Source organism: Bufo bufo, chromosome 6, assembly GCF_905171765.1.
Source record: "Bufo bufo chromosome 6, aBufBuf1.1, whole genome shotgun sequence".
In the NCBI taxonomy this organism is placed as follows: domain Eukaryota; kingdom Metazoa; phylum Chordata; class Amphibia; order Anura; family Bufonidae; genus Bufo; species Bufo bufo.
This window is the reverse complement of record NC_053394.1, coordinates 106,918,896-106,938,960: the sequence shown is the minus strand read 5'-3', so window position 1 is coordinate 106,938,960 and position 20,065 is coordinate 106,918,896. Positions and strand designations below refer to the sequence as shown.

At 43.0% G+C, this 20,065-nt stretch overlaps 1 protein-coding gene across 1 annotated transcript in view; it reads left to right on the top strand.

The window, feature by feature from the left end:
* The first annotated feature begins 1,236 nt into the window (after positions 1 to 1,236).
* COL9A3 (collagen type IX alpha 3 chain) overlaps positions 1,237 to 20,065 on the top strand; it is a 44,253-nt gene continuing 25,424 nt past the window's right edge. Inside the window, exons 1-2 of the mRNA XM_040435766.1 lie at positions 1,237 to 1,343; positions 3,695 to 3,763. Coding sequence (XP_040291700.1) covers positions 1,281 to 1,343; positions 3,695 to 3,763 — 132 coding nt within the window. The 5' untranslated portion in view covers positions 1,237 to 1,280. The remainder of the gene's footprint in view (positions 1,344 to 3,694; positions 3,764 to 20,065) is intronic.

The window sequence follows — 20,065 nt, the reverse complement described above, 5'->3', positions numbered from 1 at the left end:
AATTATATACAGAAGATGCCCGGGTTATACCAGCCTGGTCCATATCACTATATACAAGATGTACATATAGAATTATATACAGAAGATACCCAGGTTATACCAGCATGGTCAATATCACTATGTACAAGATGTATGACTTATTACTCATTAGAAGAGGCCCAGTTACACCAGAAGATGTTACAGTTGTATTCAGTCTAGACAATTCTCTGTGAGTTCACATTGACATGTCCCTTCTGCACCGTTACATGGTAGTAAATTATCAGTACAGGAGAGAGATTTGAGTTGCTGATATTCAGCTTACAGAGGATTGTCTAGACTGGATGCAACAGTGAGCTGTAAGAAATATTAGACCTGTGCCAGTTGCCAACTTCTGGAAGTAAAAAAAAAAAAAAAAAAAGAATATCCACATTCACTGACAGCAAGCAGTGATCTTGAAAATGGTGAGGAACATTTTCAGAAAGTTTTATTATAAGTTTTATTGAGTCTTTTGATGCACAATAATGCAAATTTATGTGCCAGCTATGGGGCATCACAACCATGGCACCTGGTGAAATAATGGCAGCTGCCAACTCCTCAGTGCCCCCCTCAGTATGGTTTAGAGCAGTGTTCCTCAACTCCAGTCCTCAGGGCCCACCTGCCGGTCATGTTTTCAGGATTTCCTTAGTATTGAGCAGGTGAAATAATTGGTGTCAGTGCATCAGGATTTACTACAGGTATTCATTCTATGGGATATTCTCAGATCATGAGCGGCAGGTGGGCCCTGAGGACTGGAGTTGAGGAACACTGGTTTAGAGGGTCTTCCAAATTTGCTTGAACATTTTGTTCTTGGGAATGCGATTTGCATACTTTTTCAGATAGATGTTCTATTTTAGGCTTTTGGGTGGGGCTTATGGATGATTTGATCATGAAGGTCTCCTGGTTTGAGGGGTCTGAGATGTTCAACCAAGGTTCTGAGTATTGTGAGGAGAAGGAGGGCTGTGCATCCTTCCAGGTTCCCACCTCTCTCCATTTCTCCGGTTATTCCAGACATTCCAGGGAATGCAGCTGCCAATCATCAATGCCCTCATTCATAGGTGGGTTTCAGGTTTTCCTCCTCCCTTTGCCCACACTCTCTCCACCTCCAGCACTCTGAAGCCCCCTGGCTCTGCACATCTCGGGGACCAGCAGAACAAACTTTATCTGGAGTCAGACACCCCTCACACAGGGGCTCCAAACCAGCGCAGAGGGGGAACGTTAGGACGGTGTAGAGCCAGCGGAGGGGCGAACGTTCTCTGGTGACCATGGCAAGGTTCCCAACTATTGGGTTCCTTTTTATAATCCACCTAATGGCATCTCAAGGGCAGGTAAGCTAAGTTCTGTTCTGAGTCCTACAAGTCTGCCTCATCTGCTAGTTGCCAATTGTATTCTGGGTTCTAGGAGACAATATAAAAAATGTTGATGGTGCCATCATCTTCGCTGGCACTGGCACTTTTTTGCCAGACTACCAATATACCTAGATATGACAACAGCCTACTGCTGAATCTACCAAGGGGATGTGAATACAGCACATCAATGTGTGCCCACTGTCCTCTACATCAGTGCTCTGCAAGCTTGGGCTGTCCAGCTGTGGCTGTCAAGGACATGATGGTTGTCGGATTGCCCTGATCTATCGTCAGGTGATATCTGGGGTTTTCCAGAGAGCATTTACAGTGAGCCACAGATGTAGCAGAGCTGGATTTGTCATTGGGCACAATGTGACCAGATACATCTATTACATCGTCCTTTAGATGTGGCACAGGTAAAGTCATGTTCCATTTTGGTGTGCATGTGCCGTCTATCAGGAAACACTGTGCCATATGGCGAGTTCAGCTCTACTACTTCTTCATCCCCATGACCATACGATGCAGCCCCCAAAAATTGCAAATTCCACTGAAATATATTTAGATATCTGTATGTACAAAATGTGCTGCTGTGTAAAGTAATATTGGATCTGCGTCATACAGATGCACCAGAGCTGAATTTATCATTTAACTCTTTGGGGTTTGCAGCATCATGAGCTGAAATGATGAAATCGGTTAATCTGCAGTAAAATTACATATAGCAATTGGTGTTAAATGACAAACTCAGCTCTTTACCTTTGATCCACAGCTCATGTCAGTTCCTGGAATGTCAAAACTGAAGGAATAATCTCCCCCCCCCCCCCCCCCCCCCTTTGATAACAAAGCCCCTCTTGTACTCCTGCCTATAGCCTGTTCCCTTCCCTTCTGCTTTTTCAATAGCCACTGGTCTGCTGTGTAAACATGTCCTACACATGGTGCCTTGTGCTTTCCTGCCTGTGCAGACACTACACCGTTTGTGAGCTCTACAGACTCTTTTTAGTGTATTCTGGAATTTGTAATTCCCCCGAGACATTAGCCTTGAAACATTAGAGTTATTTTTGTCTGGCACATACAGCCATGTAGTAGATTGTTAGCTCAGAGGACAAGGATTTAGATTTATATTAGTCATTTATATTACCTGGTTATTAGTCTGTTATATTGGCCTATTACTTTACTCACTCACATTATTACCGTAATCCCATGGATTGTAATAGTCTATTTTAGTAGTCTTTATACTAGTCTGTTGTCGGGTGCATTCACACCCTGCAGAAATTTCCACAACTGAAAACCAGTTCCATTCATTTTAATCGGATGGCAAGCACATGAATTTCTGCAAGCCTCAACAGGGGAATGGAACCGATTTTCAATTGCCAAGATTTCTGCAAGAAAATCCGCAGTGACTTCACGCGTACTGGTCAGTTATTTTAGTTGATTCTATAAGTTACTATAGTCTATTTTATTAGTCTATCATAATAGTTATAATAATAATTTAGATTAGCTGAATACGGTATATTAGTTGCATTAGTCTATTATAATAGTCTTTTATTAGTCTATATTTATCTGTTGTATTAGTTAATCACTTATTTTAGTTGATTATATTAGTTAGTTGTTAATTGTCTATTATATTAGTCTGTTGTATTATATGTATTATATTAGTCTGTTATATTAGTGTTGTATTAGTTGATTAGTTACCGTATATACTCGGCTCGGCTTATATTCTGGTCGGCTTATACTCGAGTATATACGGTAGTTATATTTGTATCACATTAATGACCCAATGGAACCTAATGGTGGCTTGGACTAGGCTTTGCCAGGATCTGATAAGCTACAAGTCCTGTTATCACTTACAGTTGTGGGGTAACAGATTTTTTTGCAAGGTAAATAGTTGGACCCAGAAATGTCCAGTGGCCTCCACCAGATGTTATATGTGTACTTGGTGCTGTCTATATACTGGCTGTATGCACGCAGCTGATTATATAGTTGGTGCTAGCTGTATGCTCAGTGCTGACTGTATTCCTGGTACAGGTGGGGGAGGAAGGCGACAACTGGGCGATAGTCACATATATGAGGAATGTCACACTACCTGCTCAGGACACAAATCACTCTGAGGAGACCACATGTATGTGGATATCATCATGTGATACCTATGGCCATATTGCATTCCTTACCTTCTACCGCTTGCACTCTGTCCTCATGTAGCATATTGTCCTCTATTAACAGTGGGACGTTTATGTGTCCGGATATCATTGTACCTACCCCATGTGTCTGGCCCCAGCTGACCTGCTAACCCTACCTTTTCTAAATACTTCACTGATTTGCTGTCTGTCCCTTTACAGAGAATTGGACCACCAGGACCTCCAGGTCCACAGGGACCCCCTGGAACACTGGGCAAGGATGGAATAGATGTAAGTAATGGAACTGATTGGGAACCGGGATCACTATGCACAGAAGCAAAGGGGGTTAACACTGTCATTGCTGGAGAGTCAGTATTTAGAAGCCAATCATTGTGAGGTCAAATGCTGCAGCAAATAAGTAGTTAATAGAATTCCTGCGCACTGGAGAGCGAGGGGTGTTTATACAGTGGAGTATAAAGGACGCTCTGTGTGCCCCCTCCCTTCCCTGCCCCTCTGCACAGAGCCTCTAGTGTCCTGTCACCACATTACTGCTCAGTGCCCTCTGCTCTATGGCACCTTCCAGACTCCAGAGGGATCCTGCATCCCCCAGACTTGGACCAATCTTCCTTAGAAATGAGGAGACAGATCTCTGGCCTGGAGTCAAGAATATACGGGACAATTACAGAATGCTATAGTCATCTCTCCCTGTATGGATTCCAATACATGACTGTTCACATCTCGCTATGGCCTTCAAAACGCAAGGCCACATTGGTAGGAAATATGCCATTCCATGCCGCAAAACAAAAAAGTATATTGATGAATACTGGCCCTGCTGAGGGCAAAAGGGACACTTTTTTGGGCTCGGCTGGTTGAATGGAGCCCTATGAATTCACTTCAGTCCCAAAAAGGACCTCTATGTCCGGCAAATAAAAAAGCATTAATCTAATACTGGAGTGCTGTCTAAATTACTCTATTACCTATGAATATGCTCAGCATGTATGCCAGGAGCATAAATTACTAAGTGGTTGTGAACAAATATTAGTGTATGTGCCAGTAAACACGGGGCCCCATGACACCGCTCTCTTAGGGCTCTGCATTTATTGATCCATTGCCCCTCTCCTTCTATGGCAAGGAAAGTGAAATTATTGAGGCAGGAACAGGTTTATTGAAGTCTGAACAACTCGTTTCGGGGCTGAAAGGGCCCCTTCATCAAGTTCAATCCAATACCAATCCATAAGTATTGGATTGAACACAATGAAGGGGTCCATTCGGCCCTAAAAATGCATCGTTCCTACTTCAGTAGGAGTAGTGTCGCTGTACTTTCATTTTCCTTGCCATTGCCATGATCAGGCCTCAGATGTGACCCCCTGACCCTGATTTAAGGGTCACATGGTCACTCACATTCAACGTCACAGCTACATACCATAGTGACAGAGACAGTGTGACCACATGCAACCTCCAAAACGAGTGTGGTCACTTATCCCCTAAGAAACAACACTCACAGGCCCCACAGATGTGGTACAGCATGACCCTCTCCTAGTCCCCTGTGTCTTACTGCTGAGCCTTGATATGAGTGATAAGCAGCTCCAGTGTCTGATACTGCCCCCTGCTGGCCTCTTCTATCGTCCGGTTTCACAGTGACACAAACATGTTCATGCTAGGACATATTTGCTTATGATATAGGTCTGCTTGGGTGTAAAACATCATAAGGGCGCATTGATTGGCACGTGTCTGTGATTGATTGTAAAATTCCCTCCTGATACTTCACTAGCAGGTAAAATACAAACCACAGTTCCTTTAAATGTGTGAGGGGGCCCATAGCAGCTGTAGTGCCCACTACGCACACACTGGTGTATGGGATTAGGAATTTACCCAGTGGCGTAACTAAAGGGGAAGCAGCTGCTTTGGGGCCCAGTGGAGAAGGGGCCCGGGAGCAGTGTCTTTTCTAGTACATTTCAGGCCAGGCCAGGCCCCCAGTGTGACTGTATCTGAAGGGGGCGTGGCCTGGCCTGAAATGTACTAGAAAAGGTGGACCTTTGGAATACAGTAATGGTAGGCTAAAGGACCTTTGATGTCATCATGTCACATGATCGAAGGTCCTTTAGCCTACCATTACTGCATTCCAAAAGTCCTTTAGCCTCCAAGAGACATCACAGGAGAACAGAGAACCTGCAGCCTGTAAGTAAATAAGTGTGTGTGTGTGTGTGTGTGTTTGTTTATCTGTGTGTATATATGTGTGTATGTCTGTATGTATGTGTCTGTGTGTGTGTGTGTATATGTGTATATATATATATATATATATATGTTTATCTGTGTGTATATATATATATATATATATTTGTGTGTGTGTTTCTGTGTGTGTATATATGTGTGTATGTACAGTATATATGTGTGTGTTTATTTCTGTGTGTGTATATGTTTATCTGTGTGTATGTATATATGTGTTTCTCTGTGTGTGTGTATGTATGTGTGTGTGTATATGTTTATATGTGTGTATGTATATATGTGTTTATCTGTGTTATGTGTGTGTTAGTATGTGAGTGTTTAGTGTATCTATGTCAACATCTACTTATTGTGTATATAAGAGATATCTAGATATGGGTAGTAGTGTGTATATATACAGGTGAAACTCGAAAAATTTCAATATTGTGCAAAGTTCATTTATTTCAGTAATGCAACTTAAAAGGTGAAACTAATATATGCGATAGACTCATTACATGCAAAGCGAGATATTTCAAGCCTTTATTTGTTTTAATTTGGAGGATTATGGCTTACAGCTTATGAAACCTCAAAGTCACAATCTCAGGTACCCCTTGCTCAGGGGGTATGGATTGGTACGACTAATTATGGATTAATTAGCTGACTAGAGTGTAACACTTTGGGCCTAGAATATTGAACCTTTTCACAAAATTCTAATTTTAAGCTGCATTAATGCAATTCCTTTTAATTTTTCATTTGCATTACTGAAATGTACTTTTGCACAATATACAAATTTTTCGACACCTGTATATAATTAGAGCACTACTACTCCTATTCAGATATTCAGGACACTGATCCTCAGGATAGGTTATCAATATCTGAGGTGGGGGAGCCTGTAGAAAATTTGCTGTGGGGCCCAGTCAGTTCTAGCTACGCCCCTGAATTTACCCACTGTTGCATGTAAAGCTCATTGGCAGCAGAATACAAGCTCTTTTTTGATAGCCTGTACCCAGAGCCAACTGACAGCTCACCGCTTTAAACCGCAATTTGCATTTCGCTGATGAGGGGGCAGGGCTGAATCCTTGGGGCACTGCTTTTGTAACACCCTATGCTCTGCACACTCCCCTTGATGGACAGGGCTAGACATCAGCATGCAGAAGGCAAAGCTGTGTCCTAGAGCTTAGTCGTACCATATACATATCATATTGGCACTTACTATAGTCTTATCATAATGAGAAGAGTGGATTTCTATGCTTAGAAGGCTAATACATATTAAAGGTTTATTCATTGGCACAATATACCGTATTTTTCGCCCTATAAGACGCACTTCCCCCCTGCCCACCCAAAAGTGGGGGGAAATGGCAGTGCGTCTTATGGGGCGAATGCTGCAGTTTACACTGATACACCGCCGACCGCATGCTGCACAGTGCGGCCAGAGGGTGTATCAGCGGGGATGGAGGAGGGGCTGGGGGACGGCATCTGGTTAAGGAATGGCAGCGGGGCCCAGTGCAGTCACTGTATTCTATTGCACCGGGCCCTGCTCACTGTAGTAATCCTATCTAAGTGTAGGCATTGTTTAACAATAGAATTAATCTTCATTCCAGCAGCCTGTAATACTGTACTTACTAACTTCCGTAGCAGGCAGGAGGCAGGAGGCCGGGCTGGAGGGCGGGGGGGGATGTAGCTCAACTCACTATGTCATGTGCCTGCTTTTCCACTTTATGAATGAAGCAGGCAGCGCGGGCGCGTGACGTAGTGAGTTACGCTACAGCCGCCCGCCCTCCAGCCCGGCCTCCTGCCTGCTATGGAAGTTAGTAAGTACAGTAGTACAGGCTGCTGGAATAAAGATTATTTCTATTGTTAAACAATGCCTACACTTCGATAAGATTACTACAGTGAGCGGGGCCCGGTGCAATAGAATACAGTGACTGCACCGGGCCCCGCTGCCATTACAAAACTAGATGCTGGCCCCCACTCCCTGTATTGGGGGTCATTCAAACTACACAGGGACACTGTTATGGGGGGGGGGGGGGGTATGTGGATGCTATTTATGTGTCATCCACAGATTCCCCCCCCCCCAAAGCAGTGTCATGCCATCCACAGATGCCCCCATAACAGTGCCATCCACCGATCCCCCACCCTAACAGTGCCATCCACAGATCCCCCCCATAGCAGTGTCATGCCATCCACAGATCCCCATAACAGTGTAAGCCAAAGACCCCCATAACAGTGCTTCATTCACAGATCCCCCATAATAGTGTCATCAACAGACCACCATTAGTTCAAAACCCACCAAAAGCACACCAATATATTTTTTTCTTATTTTCCTCCTCAAAAACCTAGGTGCGTCTTATGGGCCGGTGCATCTTATAGGGCGACAAAATACGGTACGATTATAAAGACACCAGTAATATGTATTAGCTTTCTAAGCATAACACACTCAATTGTCAATATAAGTCTGTAGCTTAGAAGTAAGTGGTAAGCCTTGCATGTTGAGATCCCAAGTTTGAATCTTGTGAGAGACTTTCAGATTTTTTCTCTTCAGATTTTTTTTTCTCCCTCCTTTAACATAATAAAAAGCTATAGCCTTACTGTATTGAGAACAGTGTTTTGTATGCTTAGAAAGCTAATACATATTACTGGTTTCTTTCTAATCATATATTGCACCTATGAATAAACCTGTAATATGTTTTATTCTAATAATAAAAACATTATTCTCAATATAGTAAGTCTATAACCTTTTATTATGGAGAAAAAAAAATCTAAATCTCTGCTGGGACTTGAATCTAGGATCCCTATATGCGCGGCTGACCACTTACCACCAGGTTATTGTCACAGTGTGGTTCACTGCGATACCACGTTGCTCTGTAGGCTGGATGCCTACTCTCTTGCATACTCGCTGCGGATGATGTAACATAGTAACATAGTACATAAGGCCGAAAAAAGACATTTGTCCATCCAGTTCGGCCTGTTATCCTGCAAGTTGATCCAGAGGAAGGCAAAAAAAAACAACCTGTGAGGTAGAATCCAATTTGTTTCCGTGTATGCTGGTTGCTTGTGTTATGCGTGCTGGCTGCGGACTTCTGTAGGTGTGTGTGAACAGTTCCCTGTGACTTGTATTCTCTCTATGTTTGTATATAGTTAATGTTTATGGTCTGTGTCTGAACATCAGGTGCTCAGATGTCTACCCTGCTATTCAGATTTGTGGGCGGTGTGCCTGGGTGGTGAGTCTGTCTCATGTCTCCAGGAAAACTGTGTGCAGTCTGCTTGCGATCCCGACCAGAGTATTTGTACTTCTGCCCTGACTAGTATGGTCAGCCTGATTGTTCATCGGTGTCGCATACGTCTGTAATGTCTGCTATGTCTTCATTATATCTTTGGTTATGTCCTGGTCTCCCTGTGTACACCATGCTGCCTGTGTGTGTTCTGATCCGCATGACTTTCAATTTATATTTTGATCCTGATTCTGTGTATTTGGTCTGGTTTTGTGTTCATGTTTCATGTCTCCTTAGTATGCTCTGGCTGTGTGAACAGGTCCCTGCAGTTCTTACCATAGGTGCTTGTTCTTACCATAGGTGCAGTTGGGAGCTGTCATTTAGGACAGATCATTCAAGTAGTTAGGGACAGTGGTTGGGTGGAGTTTTGGTCTGCACTGTTCCCTATCCGTATGTCCTGTTTGATATGTCTAGTGGTTCTTGTAACCCCGGAACGTGGCAGCTATAGTCTTAACATATATATAGAGTAATGGTTTTTATATGTAATAGCTATCAAAGCATAGAAATCCACTCTTCTCAACATGGCAAGGCTATATAGTAAGTAGTGTATATGATATGTACATGCTATGACAAAGCTCTAGGACACAGCTGATGACTAGCCCTGTTAATCAAGTGGGAGGAGTGTGCAGAACACGGGGATGTTACAAAAGCAGTGCTCTAAGGATTTAACCCTGCCGCCTGGTGCTCCAACGTGCACATTTGTATAAGAATAAAAATGTAGATACCTCTGCAACTGTTTAACAGACAGACAAAATAAAGGTATCGTTTTAATCAGCATGATCAACCCTACCAGGCAGAATGCTTGGTTTAATAGCATTGATCATGCTGACAGAGGCTCCATAAGCTTAAAACTTACAGTCAGGTCCATAAATATTGGGACATCGACACAATTCAAAATTTTTTGGCTCTATACACCACCACAATGGATTTGAGATGAAACGAACAAGATGTGCTTTAACTGCAGACTTTAATTTGAGGGTCTTTACATCCAAATCAGGTGAACGGTGTAGGAATTACAACAGTTTGCATATGTGCCTCCCACTTGTTAAGGGGCCAAAAGTAATGGGACAGAATAATAATCATAAATCAAACTTTAAAAATCAAAAATCAAATCCTTTGCAGTCAATTACAGCCTGAAGTCTGGAACGCATAGACATCACCAGACGCTGGGTTTCATCCCTGGTGATGCTCTGCCAGGCCTCTACTGCAACTGTCTTAAGTTCCTGCTTGTTCTTGGGGCATTTTCCCTTCAGTTTTGTCTGCAGCAAGTGAAATGCATGCTCAATCGGATTCAGGTCAGGTGATTGACTTGCCATTGCATAACATTCCACTTCTTTCCCTTAAAAAACTCTTTGGTTGCTTTTGCAGTATGCTTTGGGCCATTGTCCATCTGCACTGTGAAGCGCCGTCCAATGAGTTCTGAAGCATTTGGCTGAATATGAGCAGATAATTGTCACGGATGTTGTAGGGGAGAACACCAAAAGACAACAAGAAGGAAGGGAAAAGACACTAGGCCTCACCCCTAGGGAAGGAAAAGGGTCACCACCTATCAAACCCTGCTCCTGGCCCTAACTCCTATCCGTATGGGCACCTCTCGATGGTAGAGATTCCCATACACAGGAACCTAGAAAACCCTGGTGGCCCTCAGATGCCCTAATAGTAATGACAGGGCAGAGACAACCCGCTCCTTCCCTGGTGAAGGAACCAGCGTCTCGCTGAGGCCTAGTAAACAACAAAGGTGGGGTGGGGAATACAAAACACAACAAGCGGAACACTTAACTTCTGAGGCTGATGGATGATGGACGAACAGGACTTCACCACGAACCACACTCCAACTCTTCCAAAAACCAAATGAAGCTATCCAGAGCAAGGAGTGATGGGTGAAGTCAGACTAAATAGGGGGAGGTGAAGGTCACATGATCCACACCTGAACAGGGGGTGTGGACATACCAGCAACACACAGACAAAGTGAAACCAAAAGAGGCTGTCAGACCACTAATGTGCAGATATTCTTTCAGACCTTCTCAAACCTGTCACCAGCGTGACAATAATATTGCCCAAAACTCTAAAGAATTAATCCTGCTGCTTGTGTCCGCAGTCACATCATCAATAAATACAAGAGAACCAGTTCCATTGGCAGCCATACATGCCCACGCCATGACACTACCACCACCATGCTTCACTGATTAGGTGGTATGCTTAGGATCATGAGCAGTTCCTTTCCTTCTCCATACTCTTCTCTTCCCATCACTCTGGTACAAGTTGATCTTGGTCTCGTCATCTGTCCATAGGATGTTGTTCTAGAACTGTGAAGGCTTTTTTAGATGTCGTTTGGCTAACTCTAATCTGGCCTTCCTGTTTTTGAGGCTCACCAATGGTTTACATCTTGTGGTGAACCCTCTGTATTCACTCTGGTGAAGTCTTCTCTTGATTGTTGACTTTGACACACATACACCTACCTCCTGGAGAGTGTTCTTGATCTGGCCAAATGTTGTGAAGGGTGTTTTCTTCACCAGGGAAAGAATTCTTCGGTCATCCATCACAGTTGTTTTCCGTGGTCTTCCGGGTCTTTTGGTGTTGATGAGCTCACCGGTGCGTTCCTTCTTTTTAAGAATGTTCCAAACAGTTGTTTTGGCCCCACCTAATGTTTTTGCTATCTCTCTGATGGGTTTGTTTTGTTTTTTCAGCCTAATGATGGCTTGCTTCACTGATAGTGACAGCTCTTTGGATCTCATCTTGAGAGTTGACAGCAACAGATTCCAAATGCAAATAGCGCACTTGAAATGAACTCTGGACCTTTTATCTGCTCATTGTAATTGGGATAATGAGGGAATAACACACACCTGGCCATGGAACAGCTGAGAAGCCAATTGTCCCATTACTTTTGGTTCCTTAACAGGTGGGAGGCACATATGCAAACTGTTGTAATTCCTGCACCGTTCACCTGATTTGGATGTAAATACCCTCAAATTAAAGCTGACAGTCTGCAGTTAAAGCACATCTTGTTCGTTTCATTTTAAATTCATTGTGGTGGTGTATAGAGCCAAAAATGTTAGAATTGTGTTGATGTCCCAATATTTATGGACCTGACTGTATATTTTAGCTTTCACCTTCAGGGGTTGATTACGTGCTGTTTATTTTCTTATCTGTTTGGCTGCTTTTTAGCTCAGCTCCATTAGGGCATGTCTGTGATCTGTGACTACAGTTTATCTACAGTGCCTATAGGAAGTCTGAGTTAATCTGAGACACACATCCTCTCTCATTATTGGTTATCATTGTTGCTCACTCCCTTTCCCCGCAGTTCTGCCTACTTAGATTGGCCGCTGTATATAAACTAATTCTATCAAATGCTCACCAGGAAGAAAGTGCATGGACAGCAGATTTCTATTAAAGCAAGGGCAGAATAAACTACAGACTACTAAACCATTAGTGATAAAAAAGATGACAATCAGTTCCTTTTTGTTTTCCTTTTTTTTCTTCTTATATGCTGAGGCACTTGAGCATTACAGTGCTGTATGTTGTTCATATAAAAACAAAAATAAATTATCCTGAAAAAGGTATATACCGAGGCACATGAGTCTTAGGGCTCATGCACACGACCGTATGGCTTTTTCAGTGTTTTGCAGTCCGTTTTTTTACGTATCCGTTGTTTCCGTTTTCTTTCCGTTCCGTTTTTCCGTATGCCATGTACAGTATACAGTAATTACATAGAAAAAAAATGGGCTAGGCATAACATTTTCAATAGATGGTTCCGCAAAAACGGAACGGATACGGATGCATTTCCGTATGTGTTCCGTTTTTTTTTGCGGACCCATTGACTTGAATGGAGCCAAGCACCCTGATTTGCGGACAAGAATAGGACATGTTCTATCTTTTCACAGTACGGAAATACGGAAATACTGAAACGGAATGCACACGGAGACACTTCAGTTTTTTTTGCTGAACCATTGAAATGAATAGTTCAGTATATGTAATGCATACAAAAACGGCCAGTATACTGAACGCAAAATACTGTCGTGTGCATGAGCCCTTAGGCCTCATGCACACGACCGTATGTTTTTTATGGTCCGCAAAAAACGGATCCACAAAAATTACGGATGACGTCCGTGTGCATTCCGTATTTTGCGGAATGGAACAGCTGGCCCCTAATAGCACAGTACTATCCTTGTCTGTAATGCGGACAATAAAAGGACATGTTATATTTTTTTGCAGAACGGAAATACGGACATACAGAAACGGAATGCACACGGAGTAACTTCAGTTTTTTTGCGGACCCATTGAAATGAATGGTTCCGTATATGGGCCGCAAAAAAACCTGAACAGACATGGAAAGAAAATACGTTTGTGTGCATGAGGCCTTAGTAAGGGGAATCCTGGAGGGTTGCTTTAACAAACATACTTCTCAAATATTCAAATCCAAATGTTTTCACTATTTCTTGACCCTCTGCTACAGGGCTGGCCAACCTGCGGCTCTCCAGCTGTTGTAAAACTACAACTCCCACCATGCCCTGCTGTAGGCTAATAGCTGTATGCAGACTGGGCATACTGGGAGTTGTAGTTCTGCAACAGCTGGAGAGCCACAGGTTGGCCATCCCTGCTCTACTAAGAAGAAAATAATACAAAAAAAAGCAGATTAAAACAGAAACAAACTGAACAAAAAAAATTGCATTTCCATATATCACACTGATAAAAAATAGAGCGGGCGGCACAGGCTGGTACAGTGGTCATAAAGGGAGATTTTAACTTCCCAGACATTGACTGGGGACATGATTCTGCCTCAACCGCAAAGGGCAGAAGATACCTCAACTTGCTGCAGGACCACTTTATGGGCCAGTTTGTAGAAGCTCCCACTAGGGGCGATGCTCTGTTGGATCTGGTAATTTCTAATGATGCAGAGCTTGTTGGAAATGTTACTGTTTCGAGAAACACTAGGTAATAGTGACCACAATATAATTATATTCCCCCTAAACTATAAGAAGCAAACTCTGTCAGGCAGAGCAAAGACACTGAATTTCAAAAAGGCTAATTTCCCTGGGTTGAGGGCAGTATTTCAGGGCATAGACTGGGAGCAGCTACTGTCACATAATACTACTGAGGATAAATGGCAGAGCTTCAAATCCACATTGAGTAATTGCACTAAAATTGTATCTCTTTAGGTAACAAGTATAAACGGCTAAAATTAAACCTCCCATGGCTCACAGCTACTGTAAAAAGGGCAGTAAAAGACAAAAAGAGAGCATTTTAATAAAATACAAATCTGAGGGGTCAGCTGTAGCGTTTGAAGATTACAAAGGGCTTAATAAAATCTGTAAAAAGGAGATAAAATTATCAAAAATACAAAACGAACAGAAGGTAGCAAAAGAGAGCAAAACAAATCCCAAAAAATTCTTTAAATATATAAATGCTAAAAAACCTAGGTCTGAGCAAGGCAAACGCGGTGCCCATATTAAAAAAAGGATCTAGGTCCTTCACAGGTAATTATAGACCAGTTAGTTTAACTTCTGTTGTGGGAAAAATGTTTGAAGGACTCTTATAGGGAACCTGTCACCTCCCAAAACCATCCCAAGCCGCCAGCAGTGTGTTTCTGATGATGCCTTTCTTCCTGAAGGCAGATGCAGCAAAAGTACTCAAAACGTTTTATCCCCTGCCGGCGCGCTTCTCCGCACATGCTTGAAGTCAAGGGAGCAGCGGCCTCCTTGCTTCAAGTCACGGTAACCACGCCCCCTTACCTGCCCCTTCCCTGTGACTGACAGCCTGACAGTCTCTGCATAAGCGCTGTCAGTCAGTTCCTTGCCGCTAGTGTGAAAGTACCCTAATACAAGTTTTTACCAGTGAATACCCCATGCTGGTTGGTTTGGTCTTCTAATCAATCACACATGTCACAGATCGGTAATGTCTGTAGCACTGTATGTTGAGTGTGGCTTCAGTTGTGGCTTCAGTTAAGGCGCATGCGCTTTTTTGGGGTGGTTCTTGGCTGAGAAAAGACCATTGTATGCTGAAACTATCTATCTGTGGCAATTATAGACAGGCCATACACATTACATAGCTGCTGACAGCTATTCCTCCCAATCCCCTTATACACATGCATACTCGGCTTAGCCAAGTATGTATGAGTTCTGAATGGGGAGAGAGGGAGTACACCTCTACCAGACACCTGTGATGGAGCTCAGTGTATGGCCAGCTTAAAGGGAACATCATTATTAAACTGGCTGACTTTAGACATGTGCTAATATCAGCTGAAGCTAAAAGTCTTTGTCCCTTCTTTTTATGTGCCTCCGTTTTTGTGAAAAATCAACTTTTGTTTTATGCCAATGAGCCTCTAGGAGCAATGGGGGGGAGGTGGGGGGTGGCCCCTACTCCTAGAGGCTCCTTTCTCCCTCCTCTGGCCGTGCCCTCGTCATGCTGACTGACAGGGCCAGGCAGTGTTCACATCATCCTACCTGGCCCTGTCAATCAGCAGTCCGCATTTTACGGACAAGGATGGGACATTTCTGCAGGAGAAAAAAAATGGCAGCATGCAGAACACTAACGGCCGTGTGCATGAGCCCTAAACTGGGAATGTGCTGGTGCAATATGCAAACCCAATGGGGACAAACAATCATACTGAGGACAGATCATCCGCCTTTAAACACGTATTGATTAACATTCCCTATAGTCTCGCTATCATCTTCATCATCTTTAGTGTATTGTACCTTTCAGCTACTACTGTATAGCAAAATGGGGGCTGACACTAAGGGGGAGATTTGTTATACCTCTACACCAGTTTTCTGCTGTAGAAAAGTCCCAAATTTTGTCACAAATGCAGATGTGCAACTAAATTTGCGACTTTTTAGTTTTTTTCTAAAACAGTTGTCACTTTTCCAATAAGTGGGTGGGACATAGGTAAGGGAAGGCGTGCCATGGGCGGGACCTCCACAGCCCAACTCATGTGTGCCAAAAAACTGCCGCACGTTACACCAGCTCCTGCTCGGGCAGCCTGGCACGTGCCACAATTCTTAAATGGCGTGCTATTCTAATTTTGCAGGGCAAATTAAGACCCATGTGCACACTGCTGGCCTTAACAAAGCAAAGGTAGAGACATTGACGGGCACTGCAGCACTGTAACGCAAAGATCTGCACAGCAACCAGCTCTCACCTCATTCACCTGGACCTGGAGTGTGCACACAAACCAGCGCTATAGGAGCTCAGCGATGTCAGCATAATAAATGGTAGTAAATATAGAGAAAAGGTTGTGGCGCTCACCACTAAAAATCTTCTTCATTCCAAAATAACGATTAAAAGCGCCATTGCGGTACAGGACGCAGGGTACATGGAAAGGCGACGGCCATTTTGCGTACCTGGCCTTTCTCTGGGTCTTGCATGCTGGGGGCGGATACCATCATGTGATTTATACATGGGTGCGCCCACGTCATGCTGTTAACCATTTCATTACCATCACACTAAAAACAGCAATGCAATTGATTCAGGGAAGAGTCATTTACAGGAATACAGACATGTCATTTCTATCAATAAAGGGGTTGAACGTTTTTTAGAGCTGAACCTGAACATATCCCTTCCTTCCCCCACTCAGGTCCTCTGAGATGAGCATCGGAGAATTTCATGCTCTGATGCTCTCCCTTACCCTGCACTGTATTGCTCAGGGCGAGGGATTTTTTGTTTACAGGCAGAGGTTTCCACCTAGCAGTGTTCCTGGTGACGTCACCGACACTAATCGGTGGGCTTTAGTGATGTTTTACAGCCTAGGGCAGCGCTAAAGCCCGCCCATTAGTGCTGGTGACATCACCGGTGAACACTGCTAGGCGGAAGCCTCCACCTAGCAGAGACCCGGTACGTCACTGGATTTGCTGAAAAAGCCCCTGCCCTGCGTGATTCAGCGCAGGGCAAGGGAGAGCATCCGAACATGAAATGCTCCACTGCTCATCTCAGAGGGGCTGCCTGGGTGAAGAAGAGGATATGTCCGGGTTCATCTCTAAACCCGGGCAACAGGATAGGTCATCAACATCCGATTGGCAGGGGGTCCAACACCCAGCACCCCCACCGATCAGCTGTATGAGGAGATGGCGCGCACAGTGTGCATGTACCGTCTCCCTTCCCTCTTCCTGCTCACCGCTGCTTTGCCATAGACAGCAGCGGTGAGCAGAAAGTAAGAAGGGAGTCGGTACATGCACACTGCGCGCGCGGTCTCCTCATACAGCTGATCGGCAGGGGTGCCGGGTGTCAGACACCCACCGATCTGATATTGATGACCTATCCTGAAGATAGGACATCAGTATAGGAGAGCTCGGAGAACCCCTTTAAGACTTAAAGGCCCCATCACCTTCATTTTCATAATTAACACTGCTTCCTTCCTAAGCAATTCTTTGTGTCAATCTCCCCCTGTGTATGATCTGCAGACATGCAAACCGCAGTATGTGTGCATCTCCATTATACGTCCTTTTTACATGCTCAATAAGACGAGGTGCGCCTAGTCCTGTAGAGATTGATCTCAGATGTTCTCTAAATCTTTCATAAAGACGACAAATCGTCTTTACAATATAAAAATAATCGCATGGGCAAAAAATAGCAATACCAAATACTTCGTTCTGCTGTTTATGAAGTCATTTACCCAGTCAACACCTCCTATACTAGACCACTAATACGTGGTCTAGTATATCTGCTCCTAACTAGTACATCTTTAATGGTTTTACTTCTTCTGAAAGAGATGATCGCTTGTCTTTCTACCCCTTCACATCTCCCTTTAACAAGTGCAAATATTATGTATAGCAGAACGTATTGCTGTGTTTAAAAGAGAATGCGCTGGTCTTGATAAATCTCCCCCTAGGTTTCCTCTCATGTATATACTCTGTTCTACAATCATGGGGTGTGGAACACTTGATGGGATGGGTTATCTTGTGGGTAGGACATCGCACATACCATGTAGTGAAAACAGACTGGTGAAACATATTGGGGTGTCATGTTATGTCACAACAATAGCCGGAATCTGCATGCCAACCACCACGCTATTAGCCCCAGTACTCCTGAAGACTCCAGCGTATCTAGTGAAACTTGCCGGGGCTCATGAGATGCGATTTAGGGTTCTTTAACATTATAACGAGTCAATTATCATCCATTTAAAGAACCCATACACACTGAAACGTTTGCTTGTTTATCGGCTGATTGCTGCCCATGTGAACGGGCCTTTACAGTAATTCCTATTTTTCTATGCAATAGTAGCTGAGAGGTACAGTACACTAAAGGCTATAAAAGAAGATTATAGGAGACTAGAGGGCAGTATTTTTAGACAGTGTTTTTATTATTATTGGGGGCTGTGGGAATGATCCTCTGCCTGTGCGCTCTTCTACTGCTGGGGAGAGCATAAGCCAGGGAATGACAGCCATCAATTAAAGCCCGGGCCCCCTTACCACTGTGGGCTATGGTGGTAGTTCCTCCACTGATTACAGTGCAAATAAATATGTATTCACTACCAGCGCTGTACATGTACAGATCTGGAGTGATGGGCAAACATGGCGCCCGCTTGCACGTAGAGTGTTTCAAACAGCAGAGACCCGCGGCTAATGACCTCGACCGGCAATGATGCCGTTCGCGGTCATTAAAGCCTTTAGATGCTGTGACAAGGAAGATCATGGCATCTAAAGAGTGAAAAACCAGGAAGCTCTCTCTTCCGGGCTTCTTACCGGCATCATCTGTGGCCAATGAGGATGCCGGTAATTGAACTCAATACCCTGGGTCTCTCTGAAGGCCAACTTAAGAAATTAGCTATTCTGTACAAAAATTGGGTCTAAAAGAACCATGATTGTTCAGAATTAAAAAAAATATAAGGATTTTGTAGGCTCAAATACGAGCTTCAAATGCATAAAAAAAACTTAAATATATTTTATCACCCCCCTTTCCATAGAATAAAAAAATAATTACATAAATAACAAAAAATATAAACATCATGTGCATCACCGCGTCTGAAAATACCCATACGTTTAAAATATAAAAATATTTGTCCAATATGGCGAATGGCGTAATAGAAAAAAAAAAGAGTCAAAATGGCCAATTTTCAATTTTTTCATCGCTTCTCTTACCCAAAAAATTTAATAAAATGTGATCAAAAAGTCACACACACACTCCAAAATGGTATCACTAAAAACTAGATTGTACCGCCAAAAATGGGCCCCCACACAGCTCAGCAGATATAACTATAAAAAAAGTTATGGAGGTCAGAATATGGTGATCTAAAAAAACTTTTTTTTCAAAGTTTACATTTATTTAAACACTATTTAGACATAAAAGTGTATACACATGTGGTATTGTTGTAATGGTACTGACCCAGAAAATTAAGGGCACAGGTCAGTTTGGCCACAAATGGAACGCCTTGGGAACAAAACCCATAAAATGGTGGTGCGTTTTTTTGCTCCAGTTCCACCCCATTTGGATTATTTTTTCCCGCTTCCCACTACATTGTATGCAATAATACATGGAGGCATTAGAAAGTACAACTTGTCCCCCCAAAAATAAGCCCTTATACAGCTATATGAACAGAAAAATAAAAAAGTTATGGCTCAAGGAAGATAGGGAAGAAAAATGAAAACACAAAAACCCAAAAAACTCCTGTATCCTAAGGGTTAAAGGCTATGTACACCTTTGGGGGCAATTCTTTTATGATTGCATTTTACTCATTTTGGGCTAAAAAATAAAATCTTTTTTTCAACTAGTCTTTATTAAAAAAAATATATATTCAACTATTCTGTCACAAAGGGTAACTTCTTTGTCTAGTTGTGAATAGTACTTTTGCATTCACTTTGTGCCAATCGTCTAATAAACCTGATCTCTAAATTACTAAAAGGTCATAAACACATATATAAGCCACATATTTAAGCCACATTCTTATCAGTAAGATAAGAATTGAGCTATAATGAGTATTTTTATAAGGTCAGAGATAAGGAGCCTTCAGCTCAACTGCCTGATGGAACAGAGTATAAATGCAGAGCTTGCTACTACAGAATCTCAAGGCTGTACAGAGAAAGGGGTTCAACATGTTTAATAAAGACATTCGAAAAAAATGATTTTAGCTCAAAATGAGTACAATGCAATAATAAAAAAAAAATGCCCCCAAAGGTGCCAACAGCCTTAG